This window comes from Morone saxatilis, unplaced genomic scaffold (genome assembly GCF_004916995.1).
Source record: "Morone saxatilis isolate NCDOM2014 unplaced genomic scaffold, NCSU_SB_2.0 Contig8, whole genome shotgun sequence".
Classification (NCBI taxonomy): Eukaryota; Metazoa; Chordata; class Actinopteri; family Moronidae; genus Morone; species Morone saxatilis.
The window spans coordinates 6419419-6430867 of NW_023340257.1; the positions used below are offsets into that span (position 1 = coordinate 6419419).

The window sequence follows — 11449 nt, forward strand, 5'->3', positions numbered from 1 at the left end:
CAGTGTCTGCTTGCTTCAATTAGAGATTGCTTGGCTGTCTGACTTTACAGTGCACTCGCCAGCTCGCCGGCCTTGGTTGTGCTTGCCTGTACGCTCTCCTTTGGCTCTCCTCTGTGTGGGTGTTCCTGTGTGTCTTTGGAAAAGATGGCACGCTTCAGTGTTTAGTGTTGCTTTTGCAGTTTTCTGGTGTACACGTGCATGTGTGTGTGTTCATTCAGAACTGTTACCTCGTCACTGAGTCAGTGTGTCCGGTGTGTGTGTTGTTCCAGGAGTCTGAGGCCAGTAAGAATTTTGAGGAGGCTTCATCCTCCATAGACGTCAAGGTACTCTGACCACGCGGTGTGACGCCCATCCACCACCATTCATTCATTCATTCATTCATTCAACAGATTTGTCAACCTGTTTTGTAATGGTTCTGGTTTTGTATCCTGAAGCTGTCGGAGAAGGTTCTGGACATCAATGACCTGTCTGGCACTGTTAGTCCACTGGAGAAAGACGGCAAAGAGGAAACAAAAGAAGAGGATGATAAGGAGGAGGCAAAGACAATGAGGGCAGAGTCTGCCAAAAGGTTTGTTGTTTTGATATTGTTCCTGGGAATATCCATATCCAGTCTTGAATAGTGTCTTACACATATTGTTTTTTTTGTCACGGTGATTTCAGCTGTGATATTGTCACTTGTGAAAATCCTCAGGAGCCAAATATTTCTTTGTGAGAGTCCCAACTATTACATTTATTGTGTGCAGTCATTAAGCCATAGTATCAGTATTAGTAACAACTTCCTCCCTCTTCAGGCATTTACAGGCTGCTGGCAAAGACAACCCTTCAGCTCCCAAAGTTGACCGACTGGTCCTCCACCAGTCCAGCCCTTCGCCCTCCCTGTCAAGCCCGTCCCACTCAGAGCAAAGTGCCGGGCTCCAACTCAAAACCGAAGGCCTCGGCACGTCTCTGGGGCTACAAAGGCCAGAAACCTCCAGAGGTCGGCTGGTCCGCACTTCCAACACACAACTCGAAGACGCTGACCCCCCTTTACAAAACCAAGAGAGCCCACTGAAAGAAGAGGCAAGCTGGAGAATCCAGAAAGACAGAGAGAAGAAAGAAGAGGAGGAGGATGAGGAGGAGGAGGAGGAGGAAGAGAGGAGGAGGAGAGCGAGGAAAGAGGAGAGGGAGAGGGAGTGGAGGAAGGCTGATCGAGAGGTGGACGAGGACAGGGAGCGTTTGATGAAGGAGAAGGAGAAGAGAATGCGTCTCCTTCAGGAGGAGCTGAGGCGAGAGGAGGAGGAGGAGGAGAGGAAGCTGAAGGAGGAGAGCGAGGAGAGACTGAGGTAGCCATGGAGAGTGTAACACCAAACCTTTACTGCCTTATTACATTACAGCACACTGGTCACAGAAGTCCTTTAAACTATGGTTGCACAATGAATCAAAATATTATCGAAAATCACAATATGGCCAAATCCAATATGCAAATCACACAAGGCTTACTTACAACTCAGGATACTTCTACTTATTCAACCGTGTCCCAGTGTATTAGCAAAAGAACAGTTATGATTGATACATTTTGAGCTGATAAAAATCCTACATTTGACTAAAAACCTTACTTTCAGAGCAATTTCCTAATTCATAAATGCATGTGTGCGTCTCCCCAGGGCGCTGCGGCAGAGTCTCCTGTCTAAGAGGAGAGAGGAGGAGGCCAGGCTGAATCAGGAGTCTGACAGGATGCTGGAGGAACTCAGAGAGTCTGCCAAGGGGGAGAGGGAGAAGCAGCAACACAAACTCAGGTCATACACACAAAGGCTACATCTGCCACACTACTACTACTATACTCACTTATTATGTACTGGGACATAAAAACATTTGGGAACTCCTGCTTTATAGAATATGACCCTTGCAGTTCCCCAAAATGACACTGATGTGTGTGTGTCCTGTGCTCAGGGAGGAGAGTGAAGTCATGCTAAAGGAGTTACACATCACTCTAGAAGAAGAACGAGTGGCGGAGCGTGACAAGTTGGAGGCCAAGAAGAGGCAGGACATTGAACGTCTGAAGGCAGAGTCAGAAGAGGAGCTCCAAGCTGAGAAGAGGAGACTCAAGGGAGAGAGGGAGGAGAAGCTGAACTCTCTGAAACAGGAGGTGAGTGACTGATTTTTTTCAGTATCGATTAATCCATCATTCAATTTTTGGTGTTTTTTTGTTCGTAGATACGCCAACGTAATCCTTGGGGGCAAATGTGACCAAGTGTGTCCACTAAAAGTGCTTGTTTTTGCCACTGTCAGGCACGGATTGTTATTCTAAGTGTCAAATGGCAACATTATGGAAAGGATCCCTACAGAGATAGACCTTTTTGTTAAAGATTTAGATCCTTTTTGTGTAACGAGAAACAGTCATTATATGGCTCTGTTCAAAACCACCAGACTCAGAAACAGTCATTTTACTTTTTTTGTGATTATATTACTCATTTTGAGTGTTCTAGTTTTACTACAGTGCTGCACTAAGTGTAATTGATAAGAGCTATTTATAAAGGCATATTTGAGTTAGTGGAACTGTGAACAATATAAAATATATTTTTTTACTGTGTTATTTTGTGAAGAAGAGAGAGAGAGAAAAAAAAAAACTTTAAAGAACTTGGCTATTTTTAGTCTTAATGCATTGCAGAGCTATCCAGTTGTCAAGCTGATCCATTGGATAGATTTGAATAGCTTTAAAGAGGCACTGTGCAACTGTATCTAAGAATATACAGGTACAACTTTATCGGGACATCCCTAAATTTTGTTCATGCACCTGGCATGATTCGTCTTGAGAATGCTTTTCTGTACGACTAATGACGAACATCTCCGAATAAACTGAAACTAAACACAAATACTAGGATAGCAAGGAGCTTGACAAAAAATCAGTGTAATTTAAGTTTAATAAATAGCTACATTCAAATAGAGTCAGTGTTATTAAGCGGTCCAAACAAATGATTTATAGAGCTTCTTGACTCGCACTGGATGTTTCATATGTAGGGGAAAGATCAGCCTGAAGCCATTTTTGTCTGTGGTTACGTGTTGTGTTACACAAGTTGTAGTGACTCACCCTTCTGTCACCCTGTTCAGTACAGCTCTAGTTTCAGTTATTAGCAAACAGCAGGAGCAAGAATCCTGATGGTACTATCAAGTGCTTTACCCACATATTTTGTATCACAAATCAATAGAAATATGCCTTTTACACTTGTTTTTGAAAGGAAAATGTGGTGCTACTGTTTAGTCGAGTACGATAGGGCAGCCATATTCTTCCAGTTTTTAAGGAAAGCCATTAACGGGATATAAACTCTAAACATTAAGACTCTTAATATTTAAAACTGTCAAATAATCTCTGTGCAGTAGATTACCACGTCGTGTTAATGTTACAGATTTATGTTACACCAGACACATTTAGAAACACCAGAAGATCCAAAAGTTTGTTTGCTGTGGTACATGGTGGTATTGGACTTGAGGGACCCCAGATTAATGATCTCTCTATATGTGTGTCTATCTCTGTGTTTGCACTGTTTTGTCTGAATAAAGGTCAAAATCACAGAGAGGAGGAGGGAGCTCATGAGTCCACGACCTGAACAGCAACTGGCAGAGTACCACCGAGAGGTCAGAGGACACAGAATTTCATCATCATGTGTATTTCATTAAATATTCACTGGAATATGACTTTTTTTGTGCTGTGTACTAACCTTTCCTGTCACTGTCAAGCTGGCTGATGTTCTCCAGGAAGTGCGGGAGGAAGTGCAGCGTGATCACGAGAGGAAGCTGGAGCAGCTGAGGGAGGACCACAGGAGAGAGATGAACAGCATCCGAGAGAAATACCTGGATGAGGTCAGAGAGTGTTTACATTTCATATTCAGCTGATGCGTGCCCTCACCCTGTACGGCTTGCAATAATGGAAACCGTAAAATATGTTTATGTGAGTGTGCTGTATTTTTGTTTCTAGCAGGCATCAGTAAAGAACTTCTGGTGCAAAATTATATTATGTTTGTGTGTTCCAGGAGACTGCTCAGAGGGAGCGCTTGCTTTCCACTCTACAGGAGGACAGAGAGCGTCTCCAGGCCTCACATGCTGTCCAACTGGAGAAACTCCGCCTGCAGCTCGACACACAGATACAAAAGACACAGCTGACACACTCACGCAAGGTGAGACCAGACAGACACACACATTCACTAACGATGCAGCGCTGCACGCGTGGTGCCGTTATAAGCTGATGGCTCGCAGGGCATCCTTTCCACCTGCTATCACTGTTTGTTATATGCTGTTTGATTTGAAATCTGGGGTTTTAATGTGAAACATGTCTCCATTATTTGGACTGAAACTAAAGGGAAGCCTTTTCTAAAATAATAATTACTTTACTCCAGACAACACATTTGTCTTATTTTTTCTTTTAGGAGTCAGAACTGCAGGATCTGGCAGATCAGTTGGAGCTGAGAGCCAAAGAGCTGAAGAGCCAGGAGGCCATGCTGCAGACCAAGGTCTTCTATCGCATACCTCATGTATTAATCACTGATAAACTAACTTAAACCACATGAACTTATGGTTTCTGTCTCTTTTCAGGCAGCAGATCTGAAGAGGAGGAGGAAGAAGCTTGGGGAGGAAGAGGACGACGTGGAGAGACAGATAGAGGTGGGATACAACTATGAAAAGAGAGGTATTATGTACTCACGTCTACCTATCAACCCCTGACTTCTCCACTTACGTGTGTGTGTGTCCAGGCGTTACCCCGGCTGATCCACGAGAGAGACCAGTTGAAAGAGGAGCTGGAGAGGATGAGAGAGGAGAAACATCAAGCCAGAGAACTCATCCAGAGAGCGAGGGAGGAGAGGAGTGAGGCCAAGGAGCAGCAGGAGATTTTGAGGGAGGAGAGAGACAGAGCTAGGGAAGAGAGCAGGAGGGTCAGGGAGGACAAGGAACGACTGCAGAGCAAGGTGGCGCTGCTGCAGGAGAGATGCAACCATCTCAGTCGCAGAGCCAGGTATAGTTTCCTGCACAGGACGTCCACTCATCCTGTGTTTTTACTTCAGCTTCAGCCAATGGGATTATTTAACTGGGGAGAATGATAGTATTTCCAGTGTTCATGGTTTGTTTTGGCAAGTTAGTTGTCATTTTAAAGTGTCTTATTTTGTTCAATCAGTGACATGGAACAAGGCGAAGGAGTGAGCTGCAACCCCAGACCAGAACCTAAACAGGACAAAAAGAATGCAGAGAAAGCAGAGGTGGTGGCGCCCTCAAGTGACAGAAGAGACTCATTGCTACATCTGGAAGACCTGGAGGACCCGCCACTCTCCCCTGTACCTGACAGCCACAGCAGCATGGAAGAGTAAAGAGATAGACACAGAAAACAGAGAATAAATGTGTGGTTATAAAAGCACAATTCTGGCTATGTGGTAATAACAGGTTACAGAATACAGATCTGTTTTAGGGCTACAAAGTTGTCAGTTCGTACTGGTGTTTGATGGGTTACTGAAAGCTGATACAAATACTGTATTAATAGCTGATTTGCCAATCTTCAATATTTCTACATGTAATTTTAGTGCCACAAAAATATGATAATAATCTATTTTATTTACTTTTCAAGATATTAAAAGATACTTTACATCTTCACTTACAAGTTAGATGAATGAATCTAGAGAACTGAAACACAGTAAAGTGACAAGATAGCACAGGAAAGTAAACCAATCATTTAAAGCAGTTTTGAGTAACTTATTAGATATAGCAAGTTTGGTGTGTTTAGAGAGCGTATTCCAGAGGGAGGATGGCTGGATGGACAAGGGGTTAGCATCAGGGGAAGGAACAGAGGCTGCGGAAGGTAGAGTGGTGGTGGAGGGGGCCTGATAGAGGACTTTGTGAGTGAAGAAAAGGAGTGTGTATTGAAGCCGCTGTGTAAAAAATTTGGTTGCGTATTAGAGATCTGTTGACGGTATGTGGTTTTGGTGAGAGATCTGGGAGCAATCATAATCATATATGATATGTCGCAGTATTTTTTGAGTAAAGTTGGCTTCTATCTATGATTTAAGTTCAGCTAGGGAGTTGGTCAGGGTGGAGTGAGTTGCATTAGAGATGTAGAGCTTGACCATGCCAATGGATGATGTTACCAAGGAGCTTGCAAGGGAGCATGTAGAGAATAAACAAGAGAGGACCAAGCAATGAACCCTGTGGGACGCCTTGAGATTCATGTAACTTTAGCTTAAAGACAGTTGATAGCAGGGCTAAGAATTGGTTTATTGTTGGTGCATCAGAAAATTAATTGTTTAGAAGACAACTCATGAGAGCGGGGCACAAGTGTGTATTTAACCTCAGCCCTAATCCCCACACTTCTGTGTCCAGGTTCAGACACTACATCTCCTCACATGGCGCATCCATCCAAAAAACTAAACTCTTCCTGGAGAGGGAGACCAGAAGGCTGATGGAGAGACAGGCAGCTCTGCGGGCAGCCCAGACCATCTCCTCACAGGACTCCAACCAGGAAGGAGGGGTAACTGAAGAGATGATAAGAAACCTACAGCAGGTAGGGAGGAGTGTGACCCACCTGAATAATAAATGAATGGTGAGACAGTGTTGAGTGCTGGCTGCTTACTTTCCCCTCATTGTGTCAGGAGGCCAGAAATGTTGTGGAGCTGCAGCAGACGGTTCAGAGAGGAAACACTCTCCTCCGGAGGAAAGAGGAGCAACTCCAGCAGTTGGAGAGCTCTATAGCTGAAGAGGTCAGCACAAAACATCAGTCATCACGTATCCGTAGTATTAATGTACACTCAGTTAAAGTAATACTTCACCTTGGTTAAGCGCTTTTATATTTTCACTGCAAACTTCATGGAGTCAACAAGCACATTTAGTCATAGGTGAAACAATCAGGGTGGTGGTGATAATTTATACTTAAAAAATCTATACACAAAAATGAGGAAAGTATAATGCATTTGTGATTTCCTTCTGCCTCATTTATCAGTCTTTCATATTTAATTTCCTTGCTCTCTCTGTGTTCAGGTGAATACTTTTTGCTGCTGGTAATCTGTATTATGTTAATCCTGGATGATACAGTTAGCTTTAAATGAAATTCTAAAATGAGTTTGTAGTTTATAACAAAATGACTTGTTGCTGACACATTGTCTTTTAAAGCTAAAGCAATTAAAATTTTCTTGAAAAAAATGGGCATATAAATAAGTTAATTTTGTGTTCCGCATTAGTTTGTATTCACTTTTATGTTCACTTTTCTGAAGATAAATCAAGTCAACAGATAATACTATACATACCAACAAATCATAGCTGTTATTAACTGCACTTTGTCCTGTTGCTTTCTATTTTAGCCGCTGTTTGAGGATCTGTCTCGGCTGGCAGGAGAAAGGAAGGTGACCTTTGATGTGACCGAATCTGACCTTAGCAGCACTGCGGACCCACCAGATGGGACAGGTAACACTTACTCATGGTTTTATCAAAGAACCTGACATATATAGGGATTGGGATCGAGATCCAGTTGAGAACTGGTTCCAAATTGTCTGATCCATTGGAATCGTATGCCACATGGCTTATCCTTAATTCCTTTCATCAATGCCGGCAGTTGCGCATTGCAAAACCATGATGTCACATTCATCCGTACAGTATGGCAGTATTTATGAAGACACTCAACCTACTATCACTTTACTATTTTTCTACACTTTGTTCCAACTCAAAGATAGTAAAATAGTTGCATTGACACTGAAAACCTGTGTAGGCCTTTTTTCCACACAGAAAATTGATTAGGAATCAAGAAGGAATTGTATTGGTATGAATAAAACCTTATGAATTCAAATAGACATGTACTGTTATTATTGCTATATTGCTGATATTTCAAACACTACTCTAAGATTATTATACTTTTCCAGCTACACTGACGTTGTGTTCCTCTCTTTCTCTCCATTTCTCCCTCTCTCCCTCAATAGGTCACCCCACTGTCCCGGACAAAGTCCAGGAGTTAGCAGAGTCTCTGCAGCAGATCTCAGGCCAGCTGAACACGGTCCTGGGTGCCTTGGGTTCACTGGCCCAGAGGCAAAGTGCCTCATCCTATACAGCCTTCCCTCCGCCTCTGTCTCAACCTCACTCCAACCCAGCTCCGACCTCCGCCACCTCCACCTCTGCCCCAGTCATGCCCCAGATGTACACCCTGGGCCCCAGCTCCTTACCTCCACCTCCCCCGTTGAGGCTTTCAGAGCCGTCCTGGAACTGGGCGCCTCAAGGCTCCTCGGCAGCCACCCCTCTCTTCAGTACCCCTGTCAGCAGTGGCCTAAGGGCCTCTGAGGACCTCTTCAACAGCCGATGGAGCCAGATATTCCCCAGTATGCAAACAGCCTTGTCATGTAGCTTTAGAATGAGTAAAGCACCAATAATGGGACTTGTTGTATAGTTGTTGTTTTTTTTATCCATGCCATCATTGTTGTTGGTTCTGAACTGTTGTTCTGTCCTGCAGGAGCAGCTACGAACCCAATCACCTCCAGCACCATGAGGCCACCCTCAGCTTACTCATACACTCCTATAAGGTAACCTGCAGCACACTTTTAACCACCCAATTACTATAAATTACATATCCTTGCTGTCTTAAATGTAATTACGACAATCCCAAAACGGTGTGTGTCTGTGTGTATCTAAGTGAACATGGTCGTAGCCTGCGGTCCATGCAGAAGTCAGTGGAGGTAGACGGCCAGAGGCTGCAGGGGCTGATTGACGGCAACAAGAGGTGGCTGGAGACGCGCAAGAAAGACACCAACATGTATCCTTGTATCACAAACTCTCATCCACTCACACTAACACACATAAATGTCAGTATGGTGTTGAAGCTACATAAAGACCACACAATCCGTACACGATGACAGTGATTGGTTTTCAAGGTTATCTCAGTGTTCCTGTTATAGCCTGACATGCCAGTATACTGTATGTTTATACCGTTACAAGTCTGTGACTATAGAGCAGTAATCTCCACTCATGTGGTAAAAAAAAAACAACTATCCCAACACATTTACAGTTCTTCCTCATGCCTATAAGTGAATGAGACGGGCACATTCATGCATGTCCAAAGCAGTGACTGGACTCCGGGTTTGTGTGTGTGCAACATCAGTCAAGCAATTAAGAGGATTGTTATTAGGAAGCTGGAATAGTAGAAAGCCTTATATGCTTTTTACACTCACATTTTTATTATTTCACATTATCACCATCTATTGTCTAAAGCACACCATTATTTGTCTGTTTTATTTACTGTTTTATGAACACAGCTGTTGTCTTTAACTCTGCCCACCAGACCTCTGTTCACTCGCTATCAGGCTCCTTCAACCAAGAGCGGCCTGGTCCAGCTGGGCCTGGACGATAACAACCAGATCAGAGTCTATCATTACTGAGGAGGACATGAACGCAAAGTTCCTGCTGTACCGTGACTATCACTGAGGACTTTGGAGCATTAATGACTGTGACAGGGCCTCACGTCAGAGTCCCGTGCCCTCTTTGATCCATTCCTTTTTTAAACTTTGGGTGCAAGGGTTTTCAGGCAAAGTCCGACCTCCTCAGCATTGATTGGAGCTTTGACATGGCAATTCAGGGAATAACATGTCACAGAGGGCTGAGGACTTTTATCCTCCAACATAAGATAGGGTTGTGAGCAACAGGAGACTTCACAAAGCACTTCAGTGTCGCGTTTACAGATTACAGCTCTGCCACACTTGCGCCAAACTGTTTTTGAATGGTTACTTTGATGGGAAATGGTTGCTTCTTACAGGGTGTAGTCGAGACAATCACAGAGAAGTACGTGAAGGTTTATTTCCTGTACTTTTTTTTTTAGTGGAAGCTTCCCAGGCATCCAACTGATCATCATGTTGTGAACCCATTTGCTGCTGCAGGCAGGACATACCACTACAGCACTAAAAGGCAGTGCTTTACGCAGAGGTCAAGCTACGTTTCATGACAGGCTACATTTGTATTTATGCCACTGGTTTTGTAAGTGGCGTGTGTGAACGTTTTGTTTTTAACCACTTTGCTTAGATTTTTTGCATTTCAGAAACAAATCCGTTGGAATCCGATGTTTTTGTAAAGGTGAAGCCAATCCACTTTTTAATTCTACAATAATTACTTTTCCATATTCCATATTACACGGCAGTAGCAGTGAACTGTTGATTAACGTGTGCCGGCAGAGAAAAAAAATATTTTGTGCATATATATTTGTGTGAATAAATACTGTATTTTTCTATAAAATATTTTAATAAATGTAAATTTATATATATTCATGTATTTCTTGTGTGCTGATCCTGTTTGTGCAAGTGTGTCTGTACAGAGAGATATCCACACCCTCATTATCATATTGGATTTTGTTCACACAGAGAACAACCTGTGGGGCCTCATGTGCCCCGGTCTTGTCAGTCATAGATTAAGTTCAGGTTCAACAGGTTTAAAAGGCAGGAATCACACTCGGAACACACAGAAAATGGCAGGGAAAAATATGTTTATGAAAATGAGACCTTTATTCAGTAACCGCTCATTGAAATGTTCCACATTAAAATCAGTCCTCCTTTAGTACAGTGCAAAAAACCCTTTAAATTCAGACTTGAGGGCAGTCGAGAAGTAAATACAATCATTATATTCTCCAATGAGAAGGACGGCTAGAAGATCTGACCAATCAGAGCACAGTATGTGACTAACATGATTAGAACGTTAAAGGCCACTGACAGACAAAATTCATGTTCTCATGTTTATGTTTGGAAACGCACTCACACCTGTACAAACACTCACACAGCATATAAACAGCATACAAACAGTAATTCCAAAATGCATCGCTGACTTGCAGGTCAAATGTAATGCAGACAGTATAAAATAAGTTAATTCGGATAGTTGTTTTTTTTAGCGAGTGTGTACATTGTTATCTTCACTGTCAGCAGAAAGTTAACATCGATTACAACAGTTAAATTGATGATGGCAGCGAGAGGACGAAACACTTCAGCATCACTCGATGTCGACGCAGCTTTTCATTGGCACATTTGTGTCCATACAGGTTGAGGGAGGGGCTACTGCCCTTCCCTTACTGGCTGATTGGCTGTGAGAGGCAGACAGGTGTCCACTGTACAGCCTTGGGGAAAGACAGGCTACTGGCTGTGCTTTTTTTAAAGAACATGAAGGAGACGCAAACAGAGAGAGACAGATGAGGGGGCGATAAGGCAGAGAGGAAGAGCTGAGCTCATCACAGATGATCTGACGAATCTAGAAGACGAAGATCTTGTCTCTCTGGACGGTGTCGAGGTCGTCATCCATGGTGAGAAGGACCTAGGAGGGAACCAACGATATATTTAAGTTTAGAGCTGCAACTATTAGTTGTTTAATCGAATAGTTGTCAACTATTAAATTAATCACTGACTATTTTGATAATTGTCTAATGGTTTTCAGCAATTTTGAAAGAAAATGTCCAAATTCTCAAATGTGAATATTTTCAGGTTTC

General features: G+C 43.0%; 2 protein-coding genes across 2 annotated transcripts in view; one reads left to right on the forward strand and one right to left on the reverse strand.

Moving 5' to 3' along the window:
- LOC118341780 (centrosomal protein of 164 kDa-like) overlaps positions 1-10241 on the forward strand; it is a 17121-nt gene extending 6880 nt beyond the window's left edge. Inside the window, exons 10-28 of the mRNA XM_035680155.1 lie at positions 270-323; positions 435-568; positions 792-1322; positions 1644-1775; positions 1930-2125; positions 3538-3612; positions 3715-3837; positions 4008-4151; positions 4401-4484; positions 4567-4635; positions 4725-4984; positions 5144-5329; positions 6337-6517; positions 6606-6713; positions 7311-7413; positions 7923-8315; positions 8447-8516; positions 8627-8746; positions 9272-10241. Coding sequence (XP_035536048.1) covers positions 270-323; positions 435-568; positions 792-1322; positions 1644-1775; positions 1930-2125; positions 3538-3612; positions 3715-3837; positions 4008-4151; positions 4401-4484; positions 4567-4635; positions 4725-4984; positions 5144-5329; positions 6337-6517; positions 6606-6713; positions 7311-7413; positions 7923-8315; positions 8447-8516; positions 8627-8746; positions 9272-9368 — 3060 coding nt within the window. The 3' untranslated portion in view covers positions 9369-10241. The remainder of the gene's footprint in view (positions 1-269; positions 324-434; positions 569-791; positions 1323-1643; positions 1776-1929; positions 2126-3537; positions 3613-3714; positions 3838-4007; positions 4152-4400; positions 4485-4566; positions 4636-4724; positions 4985-5143; positions 5330-6336; positions 6518-6605; positions 6714-7310; positions 7414-7922; positions 8316-8446; positions 8517-8626; positions 8747-9271) is intronic.
- Positions 10242-10458: 217 nt separating this feature from the next.
- Positions 10459-11449, reverse strand: part of sidt2 (SID1 transmembrane family, member 2) — a 12227-nt gene continuing 11236 nt past the window's right edge. The window contains exon 26 of the mRNA XM_035679927.1: positions 10459-11277. Coding sequence (XP_035535820.1) covers positions 11215-11277 — 63 coding nt within the window. The 3' untranslated portion in view covers positions 10459-11214. The remainder of the gene's footprint in view (positions 11278-11449) is intronic.